The sequence below is a fragment of the Anticarsia gemmatalis genome, chromosome 18 (assembly GCF_050436995.1).
Source record: "Anticarsia gemmatalis isolate Benzon Research Colony breed Stoneville strain chromosome 18, ilAntGemm2 primary, whole genome shotgun sequence".
NCBI classification, from domain to species: Eukaryota; Metazoa; Arthropoda; class Insecta; order Lepidoptera; family Erebidae; genus Anticarsia; species Anticarsia gemmatalis.
Genome location: NC_134762.1, coordinates 402688 through 424359, shown reverse-complemented (window position 1 = coordinate 424359; position 21672 = coordinate 402688). Strand labels below are relative to the sequence as shown.

Here is a 21672-nt window from a genome sequence, read left to right as displayed (position 1 = left end):
CAACGAAGTAGGGGACATAAACTAGTGTTATAAACAACTCACAATAAACTAGTACATTTGAACAGGTAAGCTTTTGACTGAAACAAACGCGCGCTCCAATTCATTTGAAACTTTCATCGTGTTAGTTTTACATCTGATATAACTATTAACTTTATTACCACGTACTGAACGTAACTAGCTTTCACATCTATACTAAACTATACTATATACTATTACTATAATATTATAAAGCTGAAGAGTTTGTTTGTTTGAACGCGCTAATCTCAGGAACTACTGGTCCGATTTAAAAAAAACTTTCAGTATTAGATAGACCATTTATCGAGAAAGGCTTTAGGCTATATAACATCACGCTACGGCTATTAGGAGCTAATGTTACAAAAACGGGGAAAATTTCGACCCATTCTCTCTTATGTGACGCAAGCGAAGTTGCGCGGGTCAGCTAGTTTGTTATGATTTGATGATCATGTCTCGTCCTCGTTCTATATCTGGTTAATACTGATTTGTGTCGTAGATGCACTGAATATAAATTATAACCCATCCACAAAAACCATTCACAAAATGTAACGGTGGATAAGTTTCATAGCTATAAGTGTTGTGCAACTGGCTATTATTCCGCTTGGATATATTTTATTTCCATCTTACTAATATGTACGAATAGTGCCAAATCAAAGAGGAAGCTTAAACCTCAGGACACATCAGGAACTTTAAGCATCTATATCAAACGTGTCACAAGAAAAATGTAAAGCTTTTCTGCACGAACAGAAGTTTTTGTTTTACACTTCCGTAAACACCGTCGGTGCTGCATCCGCTGTCTATTACATAAATATACAATAAACAGATGCTAAAGTAGCATGAACTTTGAACAATGGCACCGGTTGACCGCGCATAGTAAACTAGCAGTCGGAACAGATCGGCTGTGGGACAAAGCAGCCGCCGGTCCGCCGCCGGACGCTCTCGCCCGGACCTGTACAGTTTTATCTCTTATATACTATTATTGAACAAGTTTCAAACTCCTGTTGTTACTCTCTGACCCACAGTTGGTTGGTTCATTACTTTAATAGGCAACGATTGGAGAACGTTTTATAGTTTCCATTTTCTGTGGTGACAGATGTGTACTATGGATCGATGGAATATCGCCTGCAGTCTTGTGCTAATAAAGTAGCCCCCAAATATGTATATTGAATTAAATTGATATTTATACTACATTCACTGTATACACTTGTTTTTATTAAGCTAATTTCAAATTATGAAATCTAAACAATCGTTTTCGTATCATGTCTGGTACGTGGCAATAGATTCTCGACTGTAACCATCTTAATTGCAAACAAATAAAAAAAAATAGACCTCTATTTTACCTAGAAGTATGAGAGAGAGAAGAACTACCAAAATTTCACAGCAATTATACAATGAGTCACAAAAGCGTTTTGTAATCCATTTAGCTAGTAACACGATATTAATCTTTACGGAGGTTTTCCACTCATCAGTGACAAACCGCACTCGCGTTCATTTACACCGCAGACGACTTAGCTGTTCTGTGTGAGTGTTCTCTCGGAGTTGGCGTCGAGTGACGAGCCGCGACGGTGTGTAGCGAGGCGAGGTGCCGCCTGCTCACGCAAATACCTCTTGTACCACTCAAACATTAACTGGGTAGGAACATGTGACGCGAATACAATTGCATTAAGTGAATGAGATTTAGCTTCAAACGATTTCACTTGATTTACGAGAAACTACTCATTCTTGTAGAGGCGACCGCTGGTCGCGATATTTCGGCTTCTTGGAATGGACGTTATTAACATTTTCTTGACGAAATTTTCAGTACTTCCCCGTATTTTAGCAATCGTTTCCAATAAATTGAAGACAATTGAAAACTACGTAGAGTACGTAATAAATACTAGAGTTGCAGGAATTTATAAAGCCCAGTTGGTCAGTCTACTTCATAGAAAAGTAAGATTGGATTCCGTGAAACAATTAAAGCTCCACAATCACTTTAGAATAACCTCAACAATTACTTAACACTCATCCAATTACATTCAATGATATTTTCACAATTGAATAACGCCAAAACAAATATGAGTGTCTATTACTTACTGCCGTTAAGACCCCAGACCGCCTAGGTAATAACCCAGATAGGTTACACATCAATCTCTAGTAATAGATCGGCAATCGTCGAACAAATGTACAAGAATGGAACCGAATCGGCTTTATGATTTACAGACGAGGGCAGGGCAGGGTGACCAAGTTATGTGTTCCAAAATAGATGTGGTTCTCTAAGGCCACCCACCATATAGTAACATTATGCAATGTTTGCATAATAACTTGAACGTTACTTTGTATGTAAAACTGTTGAAACGATTGCACAATATCAACCAAACTGGCAATAATATTGTGTAATACGTCATATGTTGCAATATTACGCGATACTTACTCAAGTCAAAGTTTTACTTAATCAATGTGTGTATAGAAAAACTTACAATAAGTTAACTACTATTGTAAAGAATTTAACTACATAGAGCAATCACGTCGAGAAAAGAACACAACTCGATTGAGTACAAGTATTGACACGAATACATACGTAAAGATATATTTTCGGGCCTCTTTTCATAGGAAAAGGCAAAGACCAAAGAACGCTACTTGGTACAATCCTTACAAACTTCTCTTGCCTCATTCACAATTAACACGCATACATATATAGGATACATACGAATATTAGTCATAATTACAATTAAATAATAAACAGTCCATTAATTTACAAAACACTTTGATTATAAAAAACCTTATTTCAAATTCTTTTTGACTCATTACAGTAGATAGAATCATTTAAAAACTAGCACAAAAAACAACAAAAAACGCGATACTGTATAAATACTTTGCAAAACATTTTATAAGTTCGAAGCCAGACTGTCAAATGGTTCGTGATAGCCTCTGGTCTGGCAGCCCTCGCGTCGGTCGATTAGTCCGTCACTCGGACAAATAGCGGTGTTCGTGTGGACTAATCTGTCGGACAAATGTCGGCGGGATCGGGGGCTAATGTCGCTCGTTCTGTAGATTACAACACTCGCTGTTATAGGGGATGTGAGTGGCCGCCGTAATGTGAACACGTCGTTACGCTTTGATGATTCTTTTTGTTTAATTGATTCAATTTGAGCACTGTAATGACTGTAAATCTAAGTTAAAAGGTTAAAAACTGTATAATTGGGACAATTGAAAACGAATTATATAAAATGCACAACCATTTTTAATATTTTGTCATAACTATGTATAGATTGCTATCTTCGATTATTATGTTTGAAGTTTTTACTGATTTCGGTAAAAGTTGCAACGCATAAAGATTCAAGAAAGCAAAAGGAAACAAAGTAACGATAAACTGAAAGATACTACTTGTCTATGGCTGTGGACGCGTTGTCTGTGGTATAGCTTTAGTAAGGATTCTACTTTATCTAAACATTGATAGAAAGTATTTAAAACTGCCGTAAATTAGATTTAATCTAATAATAATAGTCAAGATGCATAAACAAATGAAGGTTTATAAACAAATAAAAGTCTGTTTAAAGCAAGAAAATTGTGTTTTAAATATCGTACAAGTAAAATAAACAGTGCGACCTGCAGAGCTACTTATTTACTTTGTATCGAAGTGTTTCACTTCACAATAGTTCACAATAGTTTTAATAAAGCGTTGATTCCTCAAGTATTCCACATTGTTGTTCCTCGTTCAGATAAACTTGGACACGATACGATTGCATCTCTTTGAGAACAAAGCTTCTGCACTTGTTTCTTAATAAACTACAATATCGCTTGGTCGTGGTTTTCTTCTTGGTTCATGGTTGGTGGTTAACTTATTCGAAGCTTTTGAACTATCGCGGTTTTGTAAGCATAATACTTAAATCTCCGTATGATTGATCTCTGACGTTAAGCTATGCTTGCCGAGGTTGGGAAGTTGATGGGTGACCATGACCATATTATGCATATCGAGTTTTTCCGTGTTTCGAATGGCTCGTAAAATTGTGGGACGTGGCTGTAATTTTCTAAGATCTTTGGCAGTCGTTAACAGTAGTTAGAAAATTTAAAAGCTCATAATCAGTCTTACCAAGGCATATAGTTGACCAGGTAACTGGGTTGTGGAGATCAGATAGATAGTCGCTCCATGTAAAACACTGGTATTCAGCTGCATCCGGTGAGACTGAAAGCCGACTCCTACATAGTTGGAAAAGGCTAGACTTATGATAATACCTTATTTGTTACTAGACGTTTCGACCGACTATGGCTTTTATTGCGGACGAACTTTAAGGCGAAGTAACAAATAAGATATCGTAACCTATAAATTTCTCATCGTGTTTAAAACCCGTTTAACAATTTAGTATTATTCAAAGCTGTTAAAGGGCAAGTCTATAATTTGGTTAAACCACTGATGAAATTAATTACAATCGCAACTAGCAAGTCTTCTTCAATTAATACTCGGTTTCTGATATTAATTTGAAGATGAAAACGATCTTTTACTTATTACAGAAGTTTCACTTTCATACAAATAATGAAGAAACAACGATATTGTTTCGTTGTTAATGTTGCATTTGTAAACCTGTTCAAATCATTCCTTTATTAAATAAAGCTCACTGCCTTTGTTGGTATTCTTTGCACACATCCAGTGACAAAGAATAGCTAAGAAAATATATAACTAGTGGACCTGGCGCGGCTCCTCTCAAGTAAAAGTTAGGAAAAATAAACGTTGACTTTAGTTCCCGATTTTATCCCCTGACTTTAGTCCCCGACTTTATCTCCTAAAGAGGTGATTTTAAAAAAACACTGAAACTAGTGACGGGACTCGAATCGAAAATACGGATTCGAATCAATTCGAATCATCCTGGTTCGATTCGAATCTTAATTCGAATCAACACGATGATTCGAATCAAAATGATGATTCGAATCAAAATAATGATATATTCTGTCTCCTCTCCTATTTTCCATTTTCATAAACTCAGTTACCAGAGTTATATCTTCCAATTTTCACCTGTATGCAGACGACTTGCAGCTGTACCGGCATTTTCCTATAAACGATGCTGACTCTGCCATTGCTGCTATGAATCGTGACCTGGATTCTATCAGTTCTTGGGCTAGGTCTTATGGCCTACTTATAAATCCATCAAAATCCCAGGCCATGATCATAGGCAGCCGGTATGTTCGCAATGCCCTCGATATGTCATCTCTGTCGCCGTTATGCCTTGATGGTGTACCTATCGCCTACTCAGATACTTCTAAAAACTTAGGTGTATTGATTGACTCCAATCTCTCATGGCGACCTCATGTCAATGAAGTTAGTCGTTAGGTTTACTTTTCCTTTCACTCGCTTAAAAGCCTCCAGACTCTATTGCCCTTGAAAACGAAAATCTCCCTTGCCCAATCTCTCATTCAGCCTATTATCGATTATGCTGATGCCTGCTATCTGGATGCCACCGAGGAGCTTTTGAATAAACTTGAGCGCTTGCAAAATTTGTGTATTCGTTTTGTCTTTGGTCTACGTAAGTTTGATCACGTTTCTCAGTTTCGCAAGGATCTCAAGTGGCTCCCCATCCGTCTTCGCAGAAACACTCGAATATTATGTCTCCTATTTAATATCCTCCATAATCCCTCTTACCCCTCCTACCTGCGAGAGCGTTTTTCGTATGCACGCCCCTTTGATGCTCCTTGTAGGTCCCACCTTAGAACTCTCCTCAAATTCCAACCCCATAAAACCGACTTTTATTCCTTTTCCTTTACCGTTCATGCAGTAAGACTGTGGAACTCGCTTCCGCATAACATCCGAAACTCGCAGTCTATATCTTATTTAAAAGACGTGTTAAAGAACACTATCTTTCTGCTTAATTCATTAAGTATATTTATATTAGTTACAGTATTTTAGTTATTCTAATATTAGTTTATTTCTTTGTATATATAGTTTATTAGTTTACTTTTATTCTGTGCCAACTTAATTGGCGCCTTCATTGTTACTCTCCCTACACACTGTGTCTACCGTTTCTTAACGCTTTTCTCCTTTCGCAGGTCTGCTGGAAGAAATTTCTTTAGAAATAAGCAGTACCTATGTACTAAATAGTTTTATTACCGTTTACTATTAAGAATTGTGTGTACATAAATGGTTAAATAAATATATCACCCGATATGTATCGAATCGATTTGTCGATTCTATGTTCGATCTAGACCGGAGGGAGGATACACAGCTAATAACGAACTATAAATATAAGGCAAAAATATAAACAACACAGGTAGTTTTTAATTAAGTTTTAATTTATATCCATAAGAAAAAGTATTTTAATGAAACAAGAATGTAATTACTTCACGTTTTAAATGAGTAGTGTGAGTGTGCAATAAAAAACCCTCGGTTTCAGTAAGTAACCAATAGAAAACAAACAAACAATTATAAAAAAATTAAATAAAAATACTTAATTCTTAAGTAATAAAACTAAAAAACAGTTCAAAAAAGAAATGGCACTTGGACAAGAAGGTAAATAACTAAAAAAACATTATTTAAGTATTATTAGTAAAACTGTCTAAAAACAAAATTTGGTCCACTTTTTTTGGGTCCAGCCTATTGCGTCTCTGATTGCACAAAAGGCCCGCTTTGGAAAACACTCTTTCAGCTGGAACTGAAGTGGCAGGGATGCATAAATATTTGATAGCCATTTTATACAATTCGGGATAGGTGTTTTTTCGATTTTCCCAATACGTCAACGGATTACCCTTCCTGTCTAAATAATCACTCTCAACGTATTGTTTTAATGAAATCCCGGCATTAGTAATTGGAGCGCTGTCGGTTACATTTCTCATCCTCTCATCAAAACTGGACCAGAGATCATCGTCTAAATCCCGCGACTCTGTAGCATTCGAGGTTCCTGGCAGAATTTCAGCTGCCAATACGTCTTCAGTAACGGATCTTCTGGATTCTGAAATACCGCTGGTTAATTCCGTTAAACACCACTGATATGCTCTTTCAGCAACAACGTTCGAACAAAACCCTTCTTTCTTAAAACGAGGATCCAACAAAGTACTTTTGCAGGCAGTCTTGTTTAAATCAAGAACCCCTAAACGCTTTTCAAGTACAGAAAGCAAAACTCTTTGTAGCTTCTTTCCTGCTTCAGATACTGGGGTTTTGCGTCTAATTGCATCTTTCAACGACTTGATTAGAGGTATGGTTGATGAAAGCGTTGGGTATTTCTCTCCTGAAACTATTCCAGTCGCTTGCTCAGCTGGTTTAAGTATTTTGGCGACATCCTCAACAGCAATCCATTCTTCGTTGGTAAGGTTATCAGGAGGTATCACTTTAAGTTCGAGAAGTCTAGACAGCATATAGTATTGCGAGTTCCATCGAGTTGCAATATCCTGTATCACTTTTAGCATTTCACGGAGCTTGTATGAGGATTTATCACTGTGTTTAAAGTGTGATACAATAGTACGACATTTACTGAGCAATTCCTGAAGTTTAGGTGCGTTTACAGATTCTGGGTTATCATCAGCACCACCGTCATCCTTCATACAGTCACCAATCGCCAAATTGAGGGTATGTGCCACACAAAACTGGTTTCTTTTATTTAAATGCTCATTTACAGCCTTTTTCATATTAGCGGCATTATCAGTGACAATCGCCACAACTTTGTCAAATATTTCCCACTCATCAAGCGATTCTCTAATTGACGCCGATATGGCCAAGGCGCTGTGGTCAAAATCAGCTTCTTTTGTGCTAATTGTGATGGCCTGCGATCTGCTGTCTGCGATAAAATGGGCAGTTATGGTAACGTAACTGCGGTTGCTGTCACTAGACCACAGGTCAGTTGTACACGCAATATTATCTATATCTTTTAGCTTTTCTTGGGCTGCTGCGCGACATATTTTATAATGATCCTGAAGCATGTTTATGGACAGGGTTTTACGCGACGGAAGTTCGTAATTAGAATTTAGCGCTTTTGTAAATTCTACAAAACCTTTTTGTTCAACGATGCTTAGTGGTTGATAGTCCCATACAACGAGATTCAGCAATGCTTTGTCCATCTTTCGTTTTTCGGCACTTGATAATTTTACTTTTGAGGTTAATTGGAGCAATGTTGTCTGTTTTTTTCTGGGTATTTCATCAGGTTCTGTGCTGGTTGATGGCTGTGGCTCTGGCTCAGATAAATTGAATTTTTCGTTGTATTGCACTGGGTGTTTTCTTTTTAAATGGTTGAGCAGATTAGTCGTATTATTTATTTTTGAATATGCTGTTTTACACATATTACACGTAGTTTTTTCTTCATTTTTAGTGAAAAAATCCCAGACACCACTTTTTTTCGTCGGCGCCATTATTTTTAAATTTTAATTCAACAAGGAGTAGAAAAAACGAACTCAAACTTCCAATACAACAAAAATTAAAAGTTCACAACAAGTTGGTCCAAATGCCGTTGCACTTTATTTTTGCATCTGTCTGTATATAACTAAATAATAATGTCTCTCACCAACAAAAACAATCGTTAATTATGCTTAAAATCACAAAACCTAAGTCCTGTTAAGTCACTGCAATCCTCTTCCAAACACACCCTTCAAAGTCCACAAAAATTAGATAAACACTCTTTTAAAAACAAAAAAAACTAATTTAGGTTGCCTACAAATGTCAATAAGATTATTTAGAAACTATATAAACTTTTAACGTAAGAAAACATTAAAGTTACAAGTAAAAAAAATGAACGAATTCTATTTACTCAACCGCTTAAGTAGACTTAACGTCTATGACAGATTCGAATCAAAGAAAATGATTCGAATCAGGGTGTTGATTCGAATCGGGTCATGATTCGAATCAAAACAAAATGTTATTCGAATCGAGCTAGAATTACGTTGATTCGAATCATCCGAATCAATCGTGATTCGAGTCCCATCACTAACTGAAACACATTTTTCCTTATTTTTAATGAAAATTAAAATACTGACAACTTAATTTCTTGCTTCTAGCTCCAAAAATAACGAAGTTCCATACAAAAATTCATCCCTTACGTTACCCCTCAAGGGGTTGATGACAACAAATTCTTTCTTAAAATTTCTTCTTCCCTCATAAAAGAAACCCTTGTCCAAATTTCATGTTTCCATCTTCTACCGTTTAGGCTGTGCGATGATTATCAGTCAGTCTGGACAAGTAATTTTATATGCATAGATAACAGCATATAAAATGCTTCTAAGTTTTACATATTTGACACAGAGTAAGAGTCTGTACTACTGTTCGTCATACGGCTGGTATATTTGTCACCGAGTTGAGTAAGTCAGTACAAACACCTGTAGGATGTGTGACCCCGAGCATGACGCGCGCCGACCCGCGAGGCTTACCTCACCTCATATTACTTGAACATAAGACTTTAAACATTGTGTTCTAAGCGCTAGTTTATTAATACTTGGTTGTAAATAGAGCTGTGTGTGTGTGTGTGTGTGTGTGTGTGTGTGTGTGTGTGTGTAGCGCACTGACCTATCGCAAATATAGCCTTGTAGGCCTCGTGGACAGCGCGCGTCAACATAGTGTAGACATTATTTTAGCCCTTTGAAAAAAAATTATATTCACTCGAAGGCACTACACTTTTTTATGGATGTGATGCATGTATCTAAAACACTATTGATTTTCTTTTAGAATATTGACATTTGATCGAGCACTAATAGAAATAACTTTCTCAATCCAGTTGCCATGAAGCATTGAAATAAAAATTTCAGAAAATCATTTTTTTTACAAACGATATGATATACATGTATATTTAACCATCCGCATGTCATCAATAAGCTAAACACAGTTACTATTACTTATCGTTCAAGCAATCAAACTGTTTTAATATTACTAAAAAAAATCAGATGGTTTCTCTATCTGTATACATCACTTTTATTCATAACTTTTTATGTAACATACCTAACTCCTTAAATTCAATAAAATTAATATAAGTCCGAAACGATTAAATTACAAAAAGTGCTGTCATATTTGATAACGTTTTTGAAGACAGTGTAGTTCCCTCCCGTGAGGAGTTGATCCTCACTCGTTAATGAACTAATAAGTAATGTATCGTAGTTAATTATGCGATGAAACAATTACTGCTGGCTGGGGATCAACGCCATGTTAAATATTTACGACAAGCCTTTGTTCATGGTACAAACAAGAATCCTTGGAGAACATGCTTTCTTATGTTTACTTGGTCGTTTAATTTCTTCATGTATAGGGAAATCTTCCTTAAGTTTTACAAATCAATCTTATGTCTTGAACACTAAGTGTTTACAAATAATAAGGTCGCTCGCAAGGCTTGCAACTAATGTGTCGCAGTTTACCGTTTGAATCCCTAGGTCAATAGGTTATCATTACTATAATAGTTTTTGGTGCCCCTCACCAAGAAAAAATCACAAATAGGAGGTAAGATTTCAGTCCACTGTGCACGCCAAGAAACTTTCAGACAAGCAAGGTTTCATCTCAACGTTTTTATTTACCGTTTTTACGAATTATTCTTCTGTGTTTCGTATGTCCCTGGTGATACTCTGTTATAATTGTGTTGATATTAACATGTTGTTTGTTTGTCAACAGATGCGTTACTGCGTGGCCGCGCTGTGGGTGTCCGCGATCACCACCCTGGCGGTCGCCGTCGCCGATGAAGCCCATCGCGACGTCGCCGCACCACAGGTAACTTACCATCACACATACACATAGTCACACATTTAGATAACATATACCACCTCTCTGCAATAAGAACATAATCATAGCGCAGTCGATAGTATATAGTCGAGATTTGATTTCGAATCCTGGGTCGGGCCCAAAAGTAATAAGTCCCGCGCAATTGGCTTATTTCGATGAAACTGACCACCGTACCCAAATATCAGCTAGGAAGACACCATGTAGTTTTAATATGTTACTATGCTTTTATAAATAAAACCTCATTTGCTTGGTTGGTTGTCATTACGCTAAATATACTACGCTCTAGCTACGTAACAGTACAATAAAATCTTTTAGACAATAACAATCAAGAAACAAATAACATAACTCCAAACAATTGTAGCAAAACTGTAAGTTACCAGTAAAATTGTTTCAAATGCCCCAATTATGTAAGTAAGTTTGAACGAGTAGCCAGGCACGGTGTGACACGGTGTGACACGGCACAGCACGGCCGGACACCATCAAATTAATTGGAACCCGATCACGACGTAATGGAGCTGCCATTCATTATTCAAACACTGTCCACTGTCGAAATAGGACAATGAATTACAGTGATGAATGACTTATCATATTATACAACATATTTTTCGATACATCACTCCTTTTCCCATAAAAAGAGCAATATTTTATTCCTTGAGGAACGTTTTTGTACTAAATCTAGGTTTATTTCGATAGATGAAAGTTATTGCTGTAATTTTGTGACCCTTAGGTTTATATTTCTACTCCTTTCCGTTTCTCTTGAACCAGAAAATAACCCCAATATCTAATAATAATCATTAAAATACGCTCCAAATTGTTAATCACCACTTGAAGCTCTTAAACTGTATACAAGAATATTGTCGACTGATATTTCGCTCTCCGTGTTCCTCACTTATAAATTGTCGACTCTCGATACAGTCGCCTTCATGCTTATTTATGATATTGTAATATCTTGGTCCGCGGCTTCAGCAGTCTCGCCTCCTACAACTTATATTCAAATCGTTTGTCCGTCGTAACAACGAGAGAACGTAACAAACACACACAGAATGAAACATAAAATCCTTTGTGTCTTAATCATCAGAAGAAATTCCTTCATAGTTTTATAAGGAGCTTTAAAATAGAAGAGCTTATGAGATTGTGTTTACAACTGAGTTTACGACGCTCGCCTCTGTGGCACAAACACATTGTAGTAACTGCGCTCGGAGCGAACTCTCGATGTAAAAACTTGAACAAACGCAAAGGGAGAATTTCAAGAGGCACTGTGAAACTTGTGAGGTTTCGTCCACAGTCCACAGTGAGCGGTGCCATTGCTAGCGAGTAATGCGACTACACAATAACTTGTACTCAAATATTCACAAATTGCATTCCCTTTGTAGTTTCGGTCTTTGTAGTTTGACCATCTAGAGAATGATACTGCTTTACAAAAGAAGAATTTTGGTTGAAAAATATCCGCGGTTTTCAAAGCAAGTATTTCTATCATCTTGAATAATATAACATTTTGCATTTGTTATGGTTAGTTGTTTGTACCTGTGACACACTTGAAATTGGTTCCCTTACTATAAATTAATGTTATATGTCCATTAAGTAGTAAATGAAGTAAAATTACAGTTGTATGAGAATAAGGAGAATGTTTTTTTGAGGCGGTGTCTCAGTTTGGGGCACTTTGATCTGAACAACAACACAATTAACATTCTGAGAGGCGGCGGAACGCTTTAATAGAATAATAAAACAAGTTGTGTTCAGTCGCGCGGCGCTAATGTCGTGGCCGACGCTTTTTTCGTGGAACAATTCAACAATTCCCTCAAGCTTTGTTCCAGCCAATTGTACCGATACCGAGTGTTCTGTGAATAAACAAACCTAATAGAATGCTTACCGCATTGTACGTAAGAAATCTTTCAGCGACTGAAAGAAAACTTTTTCTTTATGTCAAAGCAATTCCATTTTATAAAATTGCGGTGCAAGGATTTCAATATCTGCGCAATTATGTCTAAGTAGCTTGTCTCGCATCGCGTGCGACAAATAAAGTAGCGAGCGCATTGTGAATATGAAAATAATCCGAGAAACTGTACAGGGATATGAAGTGAATGGATCTCAAGTTAGTGGTTTTGTTGCAGAATGACAACGAAGTAGAATTAACTGAAGAAGAGAAGCGTGCGTGGTCGAGCCTGCACGGCGGCGGCGGCTGGGGCAAGCGAGGGTGGCAGGACATGAGCAGTGCCTGGGGCAAGCGCGCCTGGCAGGACCTCAACTCGGCCTGGGGCAAGCGCGGCTGGCAAGATATGAGCAGCGCGTGGGGCAAGCGCGCCTGGCAAGACCTTAACTCCGCCTGGGGCAAGAGGGGCTGGCAGGATCTCAACTCGGCCTGGGGAAAGCGTGCCTGGAGGGACATGTCTCAAGCTCCCTGGGGCAAGCGCGGCTGGCAGGACATGTCCTCCGCCTGGGGCAAGCGTGGTTGGCAAGATATGTCCTCGGCTTGGGGCAAGCGCGGCTGGCAAGACATGTCGTCTGCCTGGGGCAAGCGAGGCTGGCAGGACATGAGCTCGGCGTGGGGCAAGCGAGGACCTGTGAGTTACCAACATTTATTGTACTAAGTTTATTTAAGGGTTAAACTATACAATCGAGTTAGCATCGGCGTGCGCGATAACTTAATCATTCAGTTGGATAAGTTTTTCACTTGACCTTTCCCCTCTTGTTATTGGTCAGTCACATGACGATCGCGTCTGCTCAACTGATCCGCGAACAAACACAATACGGCAATATTTCGTGTGTCACTGACTATGACTACACACACTACCTAATACTTTGAATGTCATAGGAAGCAAGTGGAATTGATTGATATAGTTGGTAAGACGCGTGGACGTGTGTCGCGTGGGTGTTCGACGCGAACTGGCGAACTTCCCGCCTCGTAATCTACTTACAAGACTCCAGTCAGTCGGACATCCGGCTCAACAAGTATTAGATATCATTCCTTCTGTTGCTAATTACTTATTATTTCGAAGAATACCTCTCGTCTTGTGAAGTGATCTGTAATAGATCAGCAAAATTAGCGATTTCGGGGTACCATACTTATTTTTAGATATTAGTAGCTCAATTTTCTACAGTCCATACAGTCATTATCGACTAGTGAACGTTTTAAATTTAAAATTATTCTAAGGAAGTATGTAGTTTAAGAAATACCCTGGCGGTGCTGATCAGATTTTCGTAAGTTTGTCGATAAGCCATAGTAGTAGGAAATCGCAAATAACTGGCAACTACGTAAAACAATTATGTAACGAGAGTTTTAGCTTTAGTCAGTCAAGAATAAACCGGAAAAAAACATCGGTGTCATCTTTCACTGACCAAAACTTAAACATAAGTGATAGAAAAGACAACAGACTAACTATATGTATTTTGTTAAACTAACGTACTGTTGTTGGTATCCCAGGAGAAGTGGGCTAACTTCCACGGCTCGTGGGGCAAGCGCGCGGCCGAGCCGGACTACGAGGAGATCGACGCCGCCATCGAACAACTGATTCCTCTGCAACAGGTGACCACCGCCCCTCCCCTTCACCCCCTACACCCCCTACACTCCTCACGCAAATATTATTGACGAACAACTCCCAACAACTTGGCTACTTTACATAATGTTTGCTGCGACTTTCACTCGCATATATACATTTTTAAGTGGACTAACTTTCAATGGTCGAAAGTCCATTTCTTTTTGTTTAGAAAATGTATTCTTAATTTACAAATAAATGTAATTGTTCTTCCGACTGTAGAGGTAATAATAACTAAGAAGGTTATAACGTTAATAAGGTTTAATCTTCAAAACTAGAAAGCGTCAAGTCCACGATTTCATCGTCCAAAATGAATGTCGATATTTCATAGAAGAATCTTCTATGAAATATCGACAGCTCTAACAAAAGACTGTATACTACTTTAAACTTTATATCTAGATCATTGGTCTCTTTTATGGATGCAAGATTTAAGACCCGTTTACTGAAAAAACTGCTTCTTTCCTTAATATAGCTGTCGTACACTCGTATGTATTGCTGACGACGAAATGAGCTGCATTCTAAAATACCTACATATATTTTATTTTATTTTATTCGGAAAACAAACAGTTTCTAAATCTAGGGTTATTAACAAATAACACATAAATGGTTATTTGTTAAGTATGTAGTTGTAACCCTAGATTTAGAAACTGTTTGTTTTCCGAATAAAATAAAATAAAATATATGTAGGTATTTATATTTTTAAAATATATATATGGAAGACAAGTTCAAAAGTGGCAAAATACTTTTACACATATAGTTGAGCTGCTACTCCAGTCTAACAGTCTTTCTATGTGGTATAGATCCAGGACAGCGAGCGCATGGAGAGCCCGGAGAAGAAGGCGTGGTCAGCGCTGCACGGCGCCTGGGGCAAGCGACCTGTCAAGCAGGCACAGTACAACAGCGGTACATATCACATTATACTATCACCTAATATCGTTCTACAATACTTATTATGTCCATCGGATTCTTAACAACGCTTAGGGTCTCTCTATATACCAAATTCATAATATTGATCTCAAATCAATGACCCCTGCATCATACGTGCAGTTTTCCAACTGTAACCATATGATGTTGTCTTTAAATAGATAATATATGATCATCGTCACCACTAATACACAGTTTGATCAAGGTATAAAAGATCATATTTTTAATCAATTTACTATTTCAAGGAAGTGAAGTTATCATTTATTTTTCATAATTTCAAGATTTCTAGAGGTACAAAGTCAAAAATACTATCTGTGAAATATTCACTAAGACGAAGACCGATTTTCAGACCCCGCTAGTATTAATTATTTTATTCAAAGTTAGCGTTTGTGTTATCTCGTTGAGTAGTCAGTTTGGAAACGTCTGGTGGACAATCAATCAGCGGCGCTTAAAGCTGAGCGCGGCTCATAAAAGTAGAATAACAAATGGCGCTTCAGTCAGACGTCGCGTCGTGAAGCGAACTGAAACAATAACAGTGCGTGCAATTATCGCGCGCTGATTGATGACTCGCTTTAATTGATCGGTTCACTCATTGTCTGCCGCCGCCGAGTGCCGCCGAGCGCCGTCTAACGTGACGATTAACAAAGTTTAGTTTAAAAGATAACGGATCAAGTTTCACGTTGATATTGTCTTCGTCTTTATTAAATGCTAATCGTTCCTCACAGTCAACAAGTTACGAATTACCCTAATTGCTTTGCTCCAGGATATATTTCACTTAAGACTTAAGTTGGTATTAAGAACTATTTTAATAGTAAATACGAGATGAAGATTAAATGGATAAGTTAACAGTTAGGTGTATTAGTGTGAGGTGTCTCCGCTCGTCTCCGCTGTGCTCCGCTGTGCTCCGCGCCGAGCCGCGTCGCGTCGCGTCGTTAATAAAGTGTCCCTTCATTCCGTGTGTAATTTAAACTACGCCCCACAAGCCTGTAATAAATTTGTAGCCAAGTTGGAATTTGTTCGAGCCTGCGACCGAATTAGATAATAATCCTCCGCCGCCTTTTTAAATTAAATAGCCTCCGTGTCAATATGGCCTCCCTCTCCGCCGCCGCCGACAGACGCTCACAGGGATTTTTTCACGCGTTAAAATTCATAATTTCGTATTAATTTAACGACGAGCGACTTAATGAAAAATATGATCCGTTCACGTGTATTTATAAAAGTCTTCCATTACATTTTTGATTTCAATTGAGCTTTTATCGCGTCACGAATTAGATTTTGTAATAAATATCATTTGGTGGGATGTTAATGATAAGGTAAATCTGTCTTACGGAAAGTAAGGTTTTATTGGCACTGCGCGTGTAGGAAATAATTGGCACTGCGCGTGGGATTTGCCGAATACACAAATCGTGAACATAAATTAAAGTTTGGGAACAGTTGTTGGTAGACAGCACAAGTGCTGCGTCGCGAACGAATGTTAGCGAGTACACTATGTGCACCGATGTTTGGCGCACACGGCGTGATCGGGATGCACCGCGCGTGCTCTGTGTACGTGCACATGTGTACACTGTACAGGGTGTGAAACAAATAACATACATCATTGTTAGATGTTAGAGAGATGGCGCGATGGTGACGTATGTGTGTCAATGCTACAGGATCGTATTACTGGAAGCGCGAGCCCGCCTGGACTAACTTAAGAGGAATGTGGGGCAAGCGCTCGGCGCAGTGGGACGCGGACGCAATAGACGATGACCACGGTAACCACGCTCACGCGCCACTTCCAGACACACATACCTCGTAGATCGTTGATGAGCACTGTAGTTGTTGTCTCTCTCGCACTACTGTATCCTGTCTATCTTGTGTCTCGCCTAGCGGACTGTAGTTAGTTCTGTAGAGCTTCTCCTTCTTTCTTCTTCTCTTCTTTCCTGTATCTCTTCTTGTTTGGTGTTAGATCTGTGTTACTGTAGGCAATTTGTAAATATTAAGCTACTGTACATAGAACTTCCTTAAATGTTTAAGATAATTAACTAGATATTTATAATCAAATACAAGACTGAAGAGAAAAAACATATATTATTAAGGTACCTACTTTACAAAACGAACATTCTCATTGGATGTGATCTCTCGGCCATTCACTTTTATGTTTTAGACTGTTGTAAGTATATAATTAACTATGTCTCCTAGATAACTACTTGCCTTTAGACGACCAAACTAAAACTTCTTCGCACTTGAACAAATAACAAAACAAAATTCATTGAAACATGATAACAAATGAAGTAGAACATCGAACATCGTGAACAATAACTTAACATATAAAACAAAACAAGCGAAATAAAGAATATAACATACTCGGTGTGTTATTGAGCAGTCATACGAAGAAGTCACAAGTGTGGAACATTGATCGAGTGACGCGATTGTTTCCACGTTCGACTCCGTGGCCAGTCAACTGGTGAACTCACTTGTGTTTCAAACACTACTACGAAAATTACTTTGGAGTTATTCAAATGTATCGGTTTATTTGTATGCCTAGTCGTGGCTATAGTGTCGGAAAGATGTTTTAATCTCATCTTTATATAGGAAAAGTTTATGTTGTGTATTATATTAGCAGGAATCTTTGTTAAATTCTTACTTTAAGATGGAAGTAAAAGTAAATTTAGAATGTCAAAATAGTCTTTAAACTATGTAGAGTCGGTACTAAATAAATTGAATCGAAATTTTATACAATTCATTTGAGCATTTAACCTAATACTAACTTAAAATGTAAGCTTACAATATTTTAGTTAAATCATATTGAGTAATACCAGTATCAATGCACATAATTAATGCTAACTTGAAGTCAAACGTAAGATCATTATCCAGAATAATCTTAGTGCGTTGATTTGCTTTGATACATTAACCATAACTTAGTTATCGATCCAACTAATTAATAAATACATTGTTTTTCATAAAGTATTGTACTATAACAATATATATTTTAATAAATGATCTTATAGGTCAAGCGGTAGTTCATGAAATAACAAAGTACTTAATGTTTGGGTCAAAACAGTTGTTAAGATTTTCCATTATACCATTTTAATTAGAAGCCCAAAGTTTGTCCCGAAAATGGCAGCGGGCTCACCCCTCGGGACGTTAAATATATCGACTGTATTTAAACGTATTTGAGAAAATTAAGCAACAGTCACAAAAACCGTGTTTAGAATATATTTTGCTATAAATTCCAGTAGGTAACTACGTAATCGTGGTGTAAAGAATCAAAGTGCTTAACCATTGGAAGGAAAAGTTAGAAACCAACAAAACTTGGTGTTAAGGCAAACAAAATCAGCCATAAGTCCAATAAGTAGTAAAATTGTAATTAAATCGAGTAATTCCGGCTCGTTGGGTAGTGAGGAACTTTGGCGCCCGCCGGCTTACATTGTTCCTCTCACTCGTGCCAAATTAAAAACCAATATCAAATAAATTACAAAAATAAGACGTTAATTGTAATTTAGCCTTAAGCCAGAGTCAGATGTATATTTAAATCTAAATAAACCAATGAATGTACGCTAACAGAATCACAAAATCATGTTATTTACAAAACGCCGCAGAATTTAATCAAATTACACCTCTTTTAATTACGAATAACTCAGTGAGATGTAAGCAACACTAAAAAAACTCAACTCTGTACATATTTTGTGAATGTTTTTTAGAAGATGTGTTTTTAATTAATTTGGTTTGTTTATTAATATGTGTGTTGAATGTCCACAGAGAGCGCGCGGGATGAGGCCTAGACTACCGGAACTGTGTATTATATAATATAACTAACTATTATGTAACAACTGTCATATCTTAGGTACAACTGTCTGTCTGTCCGACTTGCTATACTCCTTGTTTAGTCATGTTTAACTCAATATAACCAAGCTATATTGTAGAACTCTGCGATACCTGTAACTACTGTAACTATATTATAACAATTTAATCGAATTGTATTAAAACATTGTATTCGAAAGTGTTTATTTAAATTAAATAAGTTCTATTTATCGTTTATCGGCATTTTCCATCAATATTTTATGTAATGTAATGAGTTGAAAGATGGCGATTCGCGCCATATTTGTCTTGTACCACAGAGTATTAATGTACAGGTAATCCGTTTCACTTCCAACCAGTGAGGCGTATTACTTGTGGCGGTCGAGTTCCTATCTGCTTTTGTACAACGTTCCGTTTCACGCCGCGCTTACACTTCGTTCACAGTAACGGGACACGAACATTTCATTTAAAGCATTTATCTTAATCATTTAAATTTATTTCCACACAGTCCCATTACTTGCAATGCGCTTCAAAATTAAATACTCGTACAAATATAGTTCTTACTATGTCACCTTCTAGTGTAAACGAAATTTTTATCAAATATAATATATTTACATTAAGAAATAGCTTTTATTTTTACGACATTTGATATTAAGTGTAACGGTGTAAGTACATGAGTCGTACTACACGATCAGTGTATAGTTAGATAATTAATTGTATTTTACTAGTCGAGTTGATGTACATTGTACTATGAGGCTTCGAGAGAAGTTCATGTTTGTCCAATAAAAGTTTATTCGGAAGCCGAATCTAGTTTTATTTTATTTTCCCCTGAACCTTCACCCACACAGTAAAGAAATAAAAGGTCATAAACAAGTAAACTCTCGCAAAGTATAAGATCAAACATTATTTTGTATTGACTACACTCAAACGCCCAAACACATACACACTTGGATACAGAGAGAAGAAAGAAAATCCTTCTTTAGAACGCGCAATAATTATAGAACAATCTGCATATTAATAAATACTCCGTTATACAAAAAATCTACCAGTTTTCCTTTATAAGTCCCGTATAAATAATATAGAGTCGGAGTACAATAAAACAATATATTTGTCGTACAATTCACCTCACTTGTTTACATCCGTTGTGAATGTAACACGTTCGCACAATATCTGTCAACAAACTCAAATATCACGACCGCTATCACTGCACGCTGTACATCGAAGACTGTAAACTGGATCCTGAAATATGCAGCTGTATAAAAGCTTACTTGTAAATCGATGTAAGCGAAATTATCATTTCCAAATATCTATTTGTTTTTACCTGTTTCACAATATTGTTGTCTATATAGTTCAGAAATAAAGTATCTACTATTGTTAGTGAAATACAATGGCGCACAACAAATATTACTCCTTTACTTGATTATATCATCATTTCATTATAAATAGATTATGTCACCCCAATTCAATTTTAAATAAAGCTTCCATAAACATGAGATACGTAGAAAAAATCAACTTATACATATTAATTTATAACATCTTGCAAAAAACGCCCCAAAAATGTTATAATTTGGAAGCCGAAATATTTCATAGAAGCAATTTCATCACAAAGATGGATGATATTACTCAATACACTTTAGGTGGATGGTTACATATGGGGAGGTAAAACACCGCGCCCTAGCAAACCGGCGATGTATAAACAATAAATGTGATTGAGCAGTCAACATTGTTCTCGATTGTAAATCTGTGTGGGGAGCGGTAAGTGATTGATATTCACGGAGTGCGACGTGCGATTGATTTCGAATAAAAGTACTCCTACCTGACTACCTCCTTCCTCCTATATACCTGGTATATAGTATATAGTATATATATGCAAGGTAACGAACAAGGTAAAAGTTTGTACGATAAACTTAACATATTGAACAACCTCTAAATACTTTTTACTAGTTATTTTTAGAGTGTAGGTTTCAAATGCAAAGTGTAGTAGGGCAAAGGCACGTTATGTGTTGGGTTCAATTTTCAGTTACAGTAAAAGCTAAGTGCGTAATCGCTTTAAAACTTCACCCAGTATTATTATAGTTAACGAAGCACATACTAGTAAGTAAAGGAATTTTGGGCAATTTTACACAAATGTAAGAAAAGTCGTTCACTTTTTTACTCAAAGCAGTTTCGTAAAACCATAATTATGCCATGATCCTATGTCCAGCCTACATTCGTAACAAATTATACGCTGCAATAGTACTTAGTTCGTGTATTAAACTAATATGTGTGTCCCCTGCGATGATCGTTTTCGTCTCCACTCGCCATAGCTTAGACAGAACGAGTCACTTGGGACGCCATGAAGAGCCCGGCTACCATACAGGCTATAGTAACATTGTCTATGGATCAATTAATAGAATACTTGAAGATGTTATGTTTATTCTCTTATGGTCTTAATGCAGGCTACACACGCTCTTCTATTCTTGTTTATGAGAAAGAAGATTATTGGTGTAAATTACTTACTTATGTTATTGATATAGATATAAGTTTATTAGAATCGATAGCTATCGGCATTCTGGTTAAGCAAAGGCACTCTCGTTTCTAGAGAAGGAGTCCACCTTATTTTAATCACTCTTAAATTTTAAATAAATAAATCATTATAAATAAATATCATTGGACAACTCACACACGGTCATCTGATTCCAAACTATTTACAACTGCACAAATATTAATATTCGAATCCACACGCGGCCCTACGGCACTCTATTGCGGCGAGGTGAGCACGTTAACCACTGC

The 21672-nt window shown here is 37.1% G+C and overlaps 1 protein-coding gene across 2 annotated transcripts in view; it reads left to right on the top strand.

Annotated features, from left to right (window-relative positions):
* Window positions 1-19706, top strand: part of Mip (Myoinhibiting peptide precursor) — a 78696-nt gene extending 58990 nt beyond the window's left edge. Inside the window, exons 2-7 of one of the 2 annotated variants that reach the window (XM_076126134.1) lie at window positions 10556-10651; window positions 12775-13224; window positions 14085-14186; window positions 14997-15099; window positions 16773-16874; window positions 18862-19706. In XM_076126134.1, coding sequence (XP_075982249.1) covers window positions 10556-10651; window positions 12775-13224; window positions 14085-14186; window positions 14997-15099; window positions 16773-16874; window positions 18862-18884 — 876 coding nt within the window. In that variant the 3' untranslated portion in view covers window positions 18885-19706. The remainder of the gene's footprint in view (window positions 1-10555; window positions 10652-12774; window positions 13225-14084; window positions 14187-14996; window positions 15100-16772; window positions 16875-18861) is intronic. The other variant, XM_076126135.1, reaches the window with a different exon arrangement.
* The last annotated feature ends 1966 nt before the right edge of the window (window positions 19707-21672 follow it).